General features: G+C 45.2%; 1 protein-coding gene across 5 annotated transcripts in view; it reads left to right on the top strand.

Moving 5' to 3' along the window:
- LOC147424622 (Nucleoporin interacting component (Nup93/Nic96-like) family protein) overlaps positions 1-14,132 on the top strand; it is a 146,819-nt gene that overhangs the window by 43,639 nt on the left and 89,048 nt on the right. For all 5 annotated transcript variants that reach the window (XR_015186501.1, XR_015186500.1, XM_086500771.1 and 2 more), the window contains exons 3-6: positions 484-550; positions 746-805; positions 2,122-2,211; positions 2,580-2,840. Coding sequence is in view for 3 of the 5 variants with exons in the window: in XM_086500771.1 (XP_086356897.1) it covers positions 484-550; positions 746-805; positions 2,122-2,211; positions 2,580-2,840 (478 nt within the window). In the remaining 2 variants the exon portion in view is untranslated. The remainder of the gene's footprint in view (positions 1-483; positions 551-745; positions 806-2,121; positions 2,212-2,579; positions 2,841-14,132) is intronic.

Genomic DNA, 14,132 nt, shown 5'->3' with positions numbered 1-14,132 from the left:
GATCCATGTTTCAGTGATGTCATTGGAGGCTTATTTTGTGGTTTGCAAGGTGGTTGGGATTAGGCTCTTTACTTTAGACCTTAGAGACTTTGTCCAGGCAGCAGCCTTTAATTCTAGGCCTCACATCAGGATTGTGGATATCTCTCCATTGGGGGAAGGTTGCTTCAGAGCTCGTTTTGAGACTTCAGATCAAGCATATGAGGGACTGGCACAGATCTCTCATCAGGATTGTGGATATCTCTTCATCTGGGGGAGGTTGCTTCAGAGCGAGATCAGGCAGATGAGGGACTGGCACAAAGCTCTTTGGATTGGAGCAAAGCATTCTGCTATTTCTACAGACAAAGATACGGCATGGACCTCTCTGGTTTAGGTGGGGGTCCCGCTGTGACTGTCAAATTACGAGGTCTTCTTTCAGAGTTTTAGCCAGTCCTTACACAATCATACTTGCAAGTATCTAATAATTGTGTTTGTTTTTACCTGCAGACTACTTGCACGAGAGGGTATCAATGCTGATCAGCTCACAAGAGATTTGAAGTCGTTTGAGCTGAAGGTGCGTGTTTAGTGTATGAAGCAAAATTGTGAGGTACTATTTGTGCATTTAGTTTATTGGTGTTGGAATGTAGTTTTGCAGTGCATTTCAGGAACTTTTTGTGCATTGTCGCAGTAATTTTGTTGATTGAACATACTTATAGAACTGCGTTCTTTCTAGTCGGAATAAGAGATTGATATGCCTTTGCTTGCACAGACCAGTTTTGAAGATGTTTTCCCTGTGGAAGCCACAACAGTGGAGGAATATTTGCAGCAGGTATCATGTTCCTCTCATCATTTCACCGGCTTTCCGAAGAATGATACTATAATGGTAGTACATGGGCTGTCTATTGCATTGTGTTGCTAATTGAAATATTTTTGCAATTTTGGGCTTAGCTTTTGCAAGATTCTTGTATACTGAATTGTATGTTTTTGTTTATTGTTCTTTTGTTGTTAGGTGCAATGAAAAGAGAGCAGACCATATCTGTCTGTAGACAACCACATTTTGTTGTGGTTGCTTGTCTTAAGATGGTTTCTTTTCCCTTTAGGAGTGGCCTGAATTGCTCCAACCATTCAATCTAGCAATCAGAGCAACAAAAGCTCAACTCCTCAAGCCCACTATGTTGTAAACCATCAAAAGCAGCTACCCTGCATGAACAAATTTCCTCTCAAGACATCATACTGACTAAGGATGCTGCCATTTTTCAAAGTGGGAGCACCTGAGGACATCCTCAAGAAGGCTCCTGTCAAAAGCAGCCATACTGCATGAAAAAATTGGTTCTCAAGACATCATACTGACCGAGGATGCTGCCATTTTTTAAAGTGGCAGCACCTGAGGACATCCTCAAGGCTCATGGACTGCAATGCAGAGACACCAAAAATAAGATTTCAAGCAATGGTGCAACTCTTGCTGTATCAACCCCCACACATCACAATCCTGTTAAGAAGAGAACTGATAATCAGAAACGTTTACCGCCCCGGCCCCCCCCCCCCCACCCCTCCCCCCAAAAAAAAAAAAAAAAAAAAGGAAAAATAACCACCACCACCAACAACAAAAAAAGTTACCCCTCCCCTCCTCTTTTCCCCACTTCTCCCTCTCTCTTGCCTGTCGCATCGTTTGTGAAGAGAGGGTGCTGTTTTAATACCAATGTTAACCAGTGAGATCTATCCTTCAAACATGTGACATGAATTGTGAGAGTAGCGTGCTGCTTTGATACCAGTATTGGCACCCACCAAGATCCATCCTATACACATTTGACCTAACAATGCTTTACAATCACTTAGAAGAAAGACAATTTACGCCTAGTGGCCAAATGCTCCAAGCGCCCATTTTGATGGCTGGGGACAGCACACTTACAATCACCAGCTTTGAAAGATAGGAGAAATTTATATTGGTAAAGCTGTAGCTACTTCACTGCGCAGGTTGTGTTAGGGCTGGCAAAAAACTCCTTTGGTTATAGGTGAATTTAAGCTACATGCAAATATCAACCATTTTGTTCAGTACTCCAGTGTTTGGCTAACATTTTCACATTTGATGTCAAGTTATGTATACCAAATGCTTTGATTCTCTGTAATGCATGAGATCTTTTCCAGGTACATGAAATGACTATGCTGTCGGCAATACAAGAAGCACAGAGAGATAATATCAGAGCATTCAATGACTACATGATGAAAGCGCTTGAGGCAAGGATTGTTTTACCTTCTCCAAGATATAATTCAGGACCGAAAGTCTCTTTTGATTGATTTTCTTCCAAGTAAAGCTGAGTGTAACTAAATAGGAAATAGTCCTTCATAGAGTTCTCTTTCGTTTCCCAGTTGTGCTGAGCTATGTTGGTGTCAGTAAGGCTTGTGTGGTCTGTTGAAAGTTTCAAGGATATCGTTCCAAATAGTTTCCACTTCTTCTCTCAAAGTGTTTCTTTTCTGATATTAGCATTTACACTTTGTTACCTTTTTATAGGAGTTCTGTCTGAGATTACTTGTGGATGGGGCCATGTCGTTAGTGTTCTTTGTAAATCCTTTTGTTTCTAATTTATGTCTTTGCCCCTGTGTAGGATGACTGGCAAAAAGAAAAGCGTGATTTTTTACACACTCTAAATCGTTTACCACTGAATCCTCCTCAAAGTGGTGGTGCTCCTTGTCTTGGCACAAGACAAAGCATGCAAAACCAGATAGTATGCATTGGCTCTAAGTCTTCGCAAGACATGCCAATGTACACGTCAGGGAATGATAGTATTCTTGAACGGAAGGCTGCAGTTTATGGTTCAGTGGTTGCAAAGCTGAATGCATGCAGAGAGCATGGCATTCCCTTCAATGTAAGCTCTCTCTTCAAACATAAATTTTCCTCTTTATAATAGTGAAGTGTCGAACATTTTACCTATTGGGCACAGCTTGTTTCTTTGATTTGATGGGGATGATTTATAGCAACTTGTACTTTGGATGTTTGAGGGCTGGTAATCTGGGTCAATGAGTTCTAGAATTTTTCTTTTCATTTCTCTTCATTTTGTTGATAACGCATGCAGGGTTGCCTATTGACACTTGGGCCACTGTCACTGGTCACGATCCGACTTGTCAGAGGTGTACTTCACAGCCCCAGTCTTTGAGGCACTGTTCCTGTGTTTGGGTTTGTCCATATGCTCAGCCAGTGTGGAGGAAGTTTGTTGTTTGTTGATTAGCGTGGGCATACATGATGGTTTTGTAACGTGGGGGGCAGCTGCATGGCTTTTGCAATTTCTGGGGTCACACACCTTTTTCCAGGGCTTGTCGTCAGACCTGGTTGTCGTACTTGCTTCATTGGGATATAGACCGGGCTTTGGACCATGTGGAAAGCTCGTTGTGCTCACAGTCTTCTCCTACATCCACCACTTTGTCAGCCGTTTGAATTGAGTTGCTACATACTTTTGGTAGCTAGTGGAATACTTCAGGAGGCTCCTCCAGGGCAATGGAGGAGCGTAAATGCTCCTTCCTTCACACATGGGCATGATCTTCAGTTCCTTTTAGTAGGCACCATGGGCACATCACTTTGCATTATGCACCTCCTGAGCGGTTCATTCTACATTCCTCATACAGACGACCTTGATATCTACACAGCCTCACAATGTTGTCCCTGTTTCGTACATTCTCTTGGTGACAGGCCATTGAGCATCTCCAGGGGTCACGAGCCCCCCTTTTCGACTAGTTACCTCAAACCACCCGTTTGGGGATTTTTTAAGCCATGTACAAGGGCCGCCTCAAAAAATCGATTTTTTGAGACTCACACACATCGAATAATCTCTCTCTCTCTCTCTCTCTCTCTCTAAACCTTATGGGTCAGCCTGGCCCCCTCATCTTTACCCGTATGTTGCTGCAACTGGCTGCCAACTAAACCAAGGTTGGCGCTTTCTCTGTCTCTCACCCCACACCCACACCCACACCCACACCCACACCCACACACACACACACACACAATTTAGGGCTTCAACCCTCTCTCCTCTCCTCTACAAGTTCTCTCTCCTCTCTCTCGCTCTCTCTCTCTCTCCTCCCCAGGCACGACACAATTCAAGCTTTTGTCTCTCTCTCTCAAGACACACACACACACATCTTCTCACTCTACTGAGTACTCTTACCATACACCCCTCTCTCTCTCTCTCTCTCTCTCTGTGTAACAAACTTGGACACCCCAAGTCTCGAATCTGTTGCGACACGAGAGAGAGAGATTCACTTTAAACACTTAACAATATAAATCAGAGTTCAATTCGAGTCGACACGGCCCGACGTAGTTCCGTGCCTAGAGAGACTAGCCCCAAAGACTTGGCGTCCCTTTCGATATTTCTTTTTGTATTAATAATTGGAGCAAAGTACAGTCGCCCTTAGGTCACCTCTGCTCACCGGCTCGTCAGCACGAAGTGAGCCAGAGAGAGCCCAAGGGGCTTATTTAAAGGCCCTTGGCTTGGTAAAAAGCAGTACATGAAAAGCCTTAAACTCAAAAGCATTAGGCCTCTCTAAAAGCAGCCAACGCATAAAGCGGAAATCCGTACAGCCTGCCATGTCACCACAACGCGTTTTGCGGAGATCCATGCAGACATCGCTAAGCGCGTTTTGCAAAAATTTCCGTATAGCCACGTCAACAGTATGCCATTCATTTTTAACTTTCCTAGTGCCCTAGGGTCCTGTCGGCAAGGTTCCCTATAAGTTGGGTATACATATGGACATGCCACGTCATCAGTTTGTGACATACCTCCCTCTTGAAAGATAGAGTTGTAATCGCCCTCGATTACGCCTGCAAAACAGATAGAGGCCATAAACCGGTTAAGTAGACACTGACTCTAAGTATTGACGCACTAGACCAAACACAAATCCAGCACTTGCACAAAGACGACTTAGTCAGTGCACATTCACATAAAAATTGATTCCAGATCTAAGACCATGATTCTTGGCAATGTATTTAGAAATCGCATCTAGATCCATCCTGGACCTCATTGATGTCGGATTAGCTTATTCTTATTGCGATCATGTCTATAGATTATGACCGAAATGCCACAGTTATTTCGTCTTTCAATCATACACTAAAACAAAATCACATGAGAGAGTACACATCAATCAAGTTCAAGATCTGGAATTCAATATTCATAAAGTTATACAGTAGTATACTGTTAGCACAGCAGTATCCCTGAAATCCAAAGGGAAATCAATGACTCTATTCCATCCAAGTAATCTGTGACAAAGGAGCAGAGTGACTCCCCTGCTGTGCAGTCCTGTTTGCACCAAATTGAACCCTGCTGATCTGCGTGATCTTTTGGACTAGACGCAGCTAATGCTAAAGACTCAAGGTAAAGTTCTAAAATCCGAGGAGTATATGCTAGGTCCTCCTCCTCCATCCAATGCTATAAAGTTCTTAAATTTCACTAGGAACCGTTGAAACATTTTACCTTTCACTTTTCTTTCCTTATGTGCCAGAATCTGTTATGGAATGAGAATCTCCTTGCTCTCTTCCACTTTGGGTTGCTTATCAGGCTCTCCATCAACTGGCACCTCACCCTTAAAGGGTTTCAGAAGACTCACATGAAATGCATTGTGAATCTTCAAGTATGTGGCAACCTGAGTATGAAGGATACATCATTTATCTTTTCTTGAACCTAGAAAGGGCCATAATATCTCATGCTGAGCTTTGGACAAAGCTGCTCCTTTCCCTTTCGTTTTCTTAGGCGTGCCTTCTCAAAATGTTAGAGCACCCAAGATTTCTTTATCCTTATCTACTATCTGTCATGACATTCAATTCACAAACAGTTGATGTCAAGGACTTATTGCTGGGGAATTGTAAAAGACTTGATATTCCCACCGGGACAGTTTGGAGGGGGATTATTCTTTGGTTCATCTGGTTAAGAAGGAATGCAATTCTATTTTAGTCTACTTCCAATCACTCTTTTGCCCTTCTATATGAGCTCAAGAAATGCTCAACTTCACTCTTTAACAAAGCCTTTATTGTACCAGCTGATCCCTTGTCATCTGTCTCAAGCCTACAAAAGCTTTTCAAATGGCCTCAATGGAAGAAAAAGATTCCAATGTTATATGAAGGACTTACTCTTCATGTGTAATCTGTTGTCCTCGAGGTGACCCTCCCCCTTCCTGTGGGTCCTTGTATACTTTTCAGCTTTACTTTTAATTCAATTTCTACTACATTCCAAAAAAAAAGAAGAAAATTGACCTTCTTGAAAAATAGGCGGGTAGAAAAGCGTCCCAAAACCTCTCACAATAAGCATCCAAAGTGTCAGCTTTGGTCATGCGAAGATGATTCCAAGCGATCATCGAATCGCGTTCGTACTCCTGAGTCAGCCAAGAAGAAATAAAGAGCCGTTTGAACTTTAACCACTTGGTAGGAGCTTCTTTCCGTAAAAGAAGGGTGGACAACCATGTTCATGCATTTCCTTTCAAGAACGATGCTGCCCTCCTGATCTTGGAGTGCTTTGAGTAGCGCTCTCGTGAGAATGCTGTATCAAACGATGAGTAAAGTACAGTCGCCTTTGGGACACCTCTGCTTATCGGCTTGTCAGCACGAAGTGAGCCAGCGAGGGCCCAAGGGGCTTATTTAAAGGCCCTTGGCTTGGTGAAAGGCAATACATGAAAAGCGTTGAACTCAAAAGCATTAGGCCTCTCCAAAAGCAGCCAACGCATAAAGAGGAAATCCTTACAGCCCGCTGCGTCATCATTTTGCGAAGATTTGTACGGACAACCTCGTCAGCATGCTCAACGTGTTTTGTGGAAATTTTCGTACAGCCACGTTAGCAGTCCGCCAGTCATTTTTAACTTTCCTAATGTCCCTAGGGCCCTATCAGTAGGTGCCCTATAAGTTGGGTACGCATATGGACATGCCACTTCATGGGTTTGTGACTCTCTCTCTCTCTCTCTCTCTCTCTCTCTCTCACACACACACACACACACACACACACACACACACACACACACACACACACACACACACACACACAATTCAGCCTCTCTCCCACTCTCTCTTCTCATACAATCTAGACGCTCTCTGCTACTATAATTATGACAAAGGTGCAACAAAAAAGGGTGATGAAATTTTCTTCAACCGCGAGCAAACCATCTGTCTGTATCGGGCAGCCAATAGATCTTGTATCTATTGTGATGGATCTCCTTGCGGTCAAGGTCCTAGCGCGTACCGCCCACCAAACGAGCACGGGAACTCGCCGCACACACGAGAGGGTGTGTCCACCGCAAGAGAGAGGAAGTGCTCGGTAGAGGGAGAGAGACTGCAATGGAAAACGTCAGAGGAGGTGAGATCGATGGGGAGAGAGAAAACGCTAGAGAGAGGCAGGTCGTCAGCACATCAAAACGTGCCCCAAATGTTTGATCTCTGCACTGAATAACATGCCAAAAGTTAGGGGGGGGGGGGGGGGGGGGGGGGGGGGGATGCTTATATAGGCAGACTCCCAGTTTGCCCTACCTCAACCAAAACCCCACGACCCTTGTAAAATGACCTAAAATGCTAATAAATATGTAAACTCACGGGAAGTGACCTGGGACACATATTCAGTAGCAGAACTGCAGAAGACTCGAGACTCTGACCCTGGGAAACCCTAGGAACGGGGGTCTCGTCTCATGCCAACCTACCGGTGCACCGCCATGAATAGGTACGTCTACCTCAAGTACGGCCGAGCACAGCCACAAAACAATGCTCACTCCCTAATCTACTCCTCTGAGATACTGGAGCTACCACCGGATAGGAATCTGAACTCTTAACACCCCAAAAGCATATGGTCCCAAAAAGCAACCAACGCAAAACATGGGAAATCAGTATAGCCTGCCACGTCATTAGCCAGCAACATAAAATGTGAAAGTCCGTACAGGCGTGGCATTGGCAGTGCAAATCAAGGGCATCCGTACAACTGCCACATCATCATCTTCTAGGCTAGAGATTTTTGTATGTGTGTATTGGTCCTTTATTTTAAGGTCTTTAGGTCACTTGGGCCCCATCAGACGGGATCCATAAGCTGGTGGGAACTTCTTCTACTGTTGCTGCTTCTTAGGGTTTAGGCCCCTCGATCGGGATGTTCAGGCTGGTTCCGTTCTTCAGTGGCTTGACATGTCAGTAGTTTGTGACATGGATCTATTGACACATGGCCACGAGTTCATTGGGACACAGTGATATTGTCTAGAGAGGAGGGAGGCGTGGGGATTACCGATCCCGAGATGCAGAGCAAGGCGTTGCTTGCCAAGCTCATAGTACGCGGTTTGTTTCTTGGTGGTCAGCCTTGGAAACAATTTCTATACCTCGCCTTGTCACGTTCCTTTCCTCATTTTGGGTCTATGGATATAGTCGGCACTTTGATTGATCTTCACCGATGCTTCTTTGAACATGTCTCATTTGTCACCCTTTATGTGCTGCTTGTCACAAACGGGAGTGCATAACAATATAAAATATACTCGGATAAATAGAATTTATCACTTAATACCGAAGCCAAAGGATATAGAGAGAAATAAATAGAGAGAGAGAGAGAGTGAGAAGATCGACACAGTACTGGGGACCAGAAGATGGGTTGGTCCCCTCCCCTTAAAGAGAATCCTTTATTAGGGAGAATCTTTTTACAAGCACAAGAACTGGAGAAAACCCCTCCCTTCTAATTCTGTGACTCGATGGTCGTTCCTTCCCGTAAGGGAAATCCGAGAGACGAGCTCTCAATCCTTTTTCCGTCTATACTCGGAGTCAAGACTCCACATACAATTTCCGAATTCCGTTCTCAGAATTCCCATGCGTAGGCTGAAGCCTTCTCGCTTCTCCTTCGCGATGAAGTACCTACAAAGACACACACAAACACGCGACAACAATTCGTATGGCGAATCCACAATAGATACTTGTCGCTCTTGCGTGGGAAAAGCGACTTCCGTGCTTCGTAGTCTCGCGATCTCTTGCATTATCTGGCGGCAGAGTCTTCTCTTGCTGATGTTGGTAACTCCCTTTCAGTGAGGGCCTGTGGTGCTTTTATAGCTCCTTGGCCACGGCACGAATAGCTGCTTGCGTAGAGATCGCGGCCGTTTTTTTTTTACTACGCGAAATAGGGAGAGAGAATTCGCTCTGGTTTTGTTGCTTTATTTTCTAAGTGACTACCTACTTATTAAGTGGGCGGTCAGCATATTCTAAAATTGATTTGAACCTGCCGAAAAACTCAATATAACCTTATAAGTTAAAAACAATACCTTTCACAACACTTCCCAGGCGTCCCTGGATGCAACCACATGCACGAATGCAATGCAAACATAGATTCCTCGATAGGTTATCCATCGATACCTAATCGTTCAATAGGCTTTCGATCGATAGTTTAAATCGATCTATATGGTCACAGGTTTGGTATGGAGATCAGTCTCCAAGTGGGAGATTGTTAAGTATGGAGTCCGATTTACCCTTGTAATTTTCTGTGGTAAAAGTGCACATTTGTAAGACCCCCATTATGAGGAGAAGCCATCGTGCATGAAGGAAAATCACTCGCCGGAAACCAAAATTTTCATGGCCAAAAATCAGGGGCAACTTTAGGGGCCTCGGGGGTGGAATATTCCTTTTCGCCGGAATATTATGGCCGGACGGTGGCCGGAAAGTGGTCGGAAAACGACTGGTCGGTTGGCCGGTGGTCGGAAGTCAATGGCCGGTGGCCGGTGGCCGAATTCAAAAGCGGATTTGTCTACACAAGGGCTGCCACACATAGGCGGATTAGAGGGTCTGATTTGGACTTATTCACACAAGGGCGGCTACACATCGTCAAAAGTACCCGTTTCTGGTGGCCTTATAGATATTCCCTTTCACAGTGCTCTTGTCATTACTTTGAATGACGCAGTAGGGATACTTTGTACTCGAATGTCTCCAGTGAGAAAAACCCTCTCACTTAAAATTCCAATAATTCATTTAGAATTATTTTTCCTGTTGTTCCAAGTGAGAAAACCCTCTCACTTATAAATCCAATAATTCATTTAGAATTATTTTTCTATCAGATAAAGCAAATTTAGCAACACTGCTTGTTGAGGATTTTGAAATACTTGTACCTTGCTTTGGTTTGACACCCACCTACCCACCTATCGTGGAGGCGGCGACGGGATAGCCACTTGTTTGGAATGCATGTGTGGTAGATTTTGAAGGACGCTAGCTAGGTGAGACGACACATATTGAGTGGACTAGATGGGAGGATGTCCCGACAACTTCCTTACATCATTGATGAGATGCTTCATTGGTTGGTGCAAAGGTCATTGGTGCTACTTATGGGATTTAGAGAGGGATTGCTGTGCGTATGAGGGAGATTGATGAGGCTATTCATCCTAATTGGCCTGGATACATTGGAGGACAAAATGTTTTACCTTCTCATCTGGGTTGGTGGGCGTTTTCTCACTCTCTCGGGGTCTGGATTGTTGTGTAGCATGGGACGCAGGTCATTGATATTGCAGAGACTGGCCATCGTGGTCACGACTCACCACATCAGATTGGCCTCACAGGGTGAGGTAACCCCTAATGAGCAGCTAGAGGCCTATTGGCAGCCTATTTGAATAGTGAGCTCTTTGGGTAGACTATCTTTTGTTGACCCAGTTTTCATTGTAGAGGAGGCACCCCTTTGGAGATTGTGGATCTGGCAGGGATGCCCAATGGCTGAGTAGATGGTGAGTGGTAGTGGCCTTTGTCACGAGGCACCTTAGTTGTTGGTTTCTTTCCCTTGATTTTTATTTAATTTTTGCGACCCTCTTTTTGAAGTCACAAATGGCCGGACATTGTGTGGCCAATGTGAAATGGCCGATGGCCGAGAGTTTCACCTGCAGTTGGGAAGGGCAGGTCGCCACGAGATGGTCGGGTCAGTCCATAGTGAAATCCGAGCAGTCGAAGGGTGTCTAGGCTCAGTTGAAAGTCATTTAGGCCCCTCGCTACACATTATAAGTCGGTGGGTACTAGGAAATTAACTTAAAATAGGCAAATTGGACTTGCAGGTCGCACACTCTCTAGAAGCCTCATCCCAAGAGGGGGCGCCCAAATTCATAGTGGAGGTTGATTTGTGTTCTTAAGTGAATTTAAGTGTGTGGGTAGTGGGCGCAGGTGATCACAGCTTTAATGGAAAGCTTGCCTTCTCCCTTGCCTCATGTAGCTGCGACGATTTGCTCTCGCACATCTCTCTCCCCCCTTTAGTTGGGCTTCTCAGATGACCATGTACAATTCTGGGGGTTTTATGCGCGTTTGCCAAGGCAAGAGCCTTTTGAACAGGTACCGGATTAGCTAATTGCTAATCCCCCACAGGTATGCACTGTTCTATCACAAAGGATTGTGAAATCGGAGAGTTTTCTCGTGTGAAAAGTCGTTCGATTCAACGGGGAACTGTCCCGTTGTGTGCGGGAGCACCTGAGACACGCATAGACCCGCTGCCTCATACGCCTGAAGCAACGATGCCTAATATGCCCATCGTGGCCGCAATGCCAACATGTCAGTCGCTATCGTGAGGGAGAACCGCCTCTAACCTGAAGCGTCTCCATGTCCATACCTTGCTCGCTCCGCCCAAAACGATCCAAAACAGAAAATTACAGCCTGCTGTGTTTTTCTGCAGGTTTAGGGTTTCGCACCTAAACTGCAGGACATCGCCAAGGGAGCGTCGGGAAAGCCTTTGGGATGCTTAAACAGGGCTTTGGGCACTTGGCAGTGACAAACAGGGAATTACAGCATGCTGAAATTGACGTGCAGCTCACTAGAAAGCTTCCAATCGCAAGGGAAAGCGTCCTTGACGTGTACTTTTCACCTACAAAGGTTTTTGCGCTGTTGTGTTCGCGATATTGGGACAAAAACCTGCAATTACAGCCATGGACAGGTTTGGACAGCTTGGTGAGATGTAGTTCGGGTTGTCTATTTGCAATAAGAATAAAGAAATACCGAAAGGGGCGCCAGTCTTTGGGGCCTACAGGGTGTCACCGTCTGCTTGGTAGCACTCTAGCTGCCAAGTTGTGGTTTGTGTGAAGTGTTAATTCCAGTCACAGGTTTATTCGTGAAGTTTTCCTCTATGTCGTAAAGTCAAGTAAAGTTTATCAAGTAAAGATTCGGGTGAGAGCTAAAGTCTACTGCCCTATGGGCCGGATTTATCCTTTCTTAGAGGTTGATGAGGCCCTTCTCTCGTTTTTTGAGTACACTATATTCCTTGGGAGGAGGATTATCTTGATGGCACAACACTCAACTCATCGTCCACATCAATCAGAGGTATGGCGAGATTAAGGTATTCCTCCAGCTTTTCAGCGACGGTTTTGGTCATGCGTTTGGACCCTCAGAATCAGCCACAAGATTTGCTATTTCATGTGGACGATTGCGCATTAAGGATTGTTTGTAGGCAGCTAGGGTGAGTGTGCTGGTCATGATCCGATCGGTCAGAGATACACTTTGCACCCTGAGTGCTTGAGGCAGTGTTTCTTGGTTTGTTCGTATGCACAGCTAGTGTGGAGAGTAGTTTGTTGCGTGCTGATCCGAGTTGGCATTCATGATGGGTTTGTGACGTGGGGGGCAGTTGCATGGCGTTTGTAATTTTCGGGGTCACACACCCTTTTTCACTGCTCTCCGACAAACCCGCTTACTTCATTGGGATATAGGCACTCTACAGATTATTCTAGATACAGGTCATCCTTTGGACCTTTCTGTTGGGGTATAAAGCCCAATGTGGTCGCCCAGGTAAGTGGCGGGCCGCCAAGTATGTACACATGTTCTTTTGTAAAAACCTAATAAGAACTCACTATGCTCTACACATTACAGTAGAGCGAGTTCACCATATCGTCGTGCTCTTCTTCTCGCACTCTCTCTCGCGTCGCACTTCTGCTCGTACTCCTTCAACTGGTATCAAAGCTCAGATCGAGGCTCGGGGCAGCATTGCAGGAGGCTAGAGTCACTAGCTCAGATTGGAGTGAAATTTGACACGGCCCCAAATCTTGTGGGCGAGCCCGTAGGGCTCGGTGTGCTCAGAATTTCATTCTGAGGTCATCTCGGCCATCGTTCGGCTTCGACAAAGGTCTGCGCAGGCCATTTTCGACTACGTGGTCTCGGCGGGTGCAGATCCGACTCTGCAAATTTGGGGTTTTTGGCCTACGACTGCAGGTGCTGAGGATATCGACACTCCTAGAGTGTTGATTTGTGGCTGTCTACACATCGAAGGATGGCTCACAGTTCTTGGAGGCGTGTCACATACGACACGGGCGTATCTACACAGACTGTAGGCGACATCCACTAGTTCATCAGGTAGCTTGTGTTTGCTGCTTGATATTCCAGATTTCATCCTGACATTGCAGGTACTTCCACATGGGATGTATTGTCAGAGATGATGCATGTTTGTTGAGGGTTTGCTGGCTGTGAGTCACGCAGCAAACAACCGTCGCAGCGGTTACAGCATACAGTGGGAAATTTGTGGATGTATGACTTTGTGGGAAGTCTATGTACTGTCAGATTTACTGCAGCCTTTGTTGAGGGTCGAGTGAGGTTTTATTGAGCTGGGGGATTCTCGAATGTTGAGATCCTTTCGGTGATACAGGTCTTGGAGCGATCCCTCGAGCACCCTTAGATAGGCAGCTAGGATGTATTGACTGTGCGTTAGACAGTTGGGATTGCATCTTTGCTTTACTGCCGTTGAGGCATTGTCGCAGTCTATGCTTATAGGACAGTGACAGGACAGTGAGAGACAGTACAGGTGCAGGACAGGTTTACCCATAGCTTACAGTGTCAGAGAGACATTGTTTTTTGAGCTGTTTTTTGGTCTGTTTTTAGTACACCAGAGCCATTTTACAAAGGAGACTCTGTCGAAATTTCTGCAGAATCTGAAGCTTTCTTGGTTCATTTGACAGGTTGATATTGGTTCAGAGGTCAGTTTACAGGGAAAACTCTGCCGAATTTTTCCCAGAAAAGTAAACTACTGTGAAGCGTAGCTATGGCTGGATCACAGGACATTGCTCTTTACAATATCAAGAAGCTGGATGGAACCAATTTCCCATTGTGGAAGAAGCAGATTTGATACGTGTTGGTACAAAAGAAGCAGATAAAACCTATAAAGCTCAAGGGGATAAAACCAGAAGATATGGACGAAGATGAATGGAGCGAAATGGATGAATTGGCACTTTCTACC

This window comes from Adiantum capillus-veneris, chromosome 25 (genome assembly GCF_014529385.1).
Source record: "Adiantum capillus-veneris isolate H3 chromosome 25, ASM1452938v2, whole genome shotgun sequence".
In the NCBI taxonomy this organism is placed as follows: Eukaryota; Viridiplantae; Streptophyta; class Polypodiopsida; order Polypodiales; family Pteridaceae; genus Adiantum; species Adiantum capillus-veneris.
Note: the sequence above shows the minus strand (reverse complement) of the source record. Positions and strands in the feature narration are given on the sequence as shown.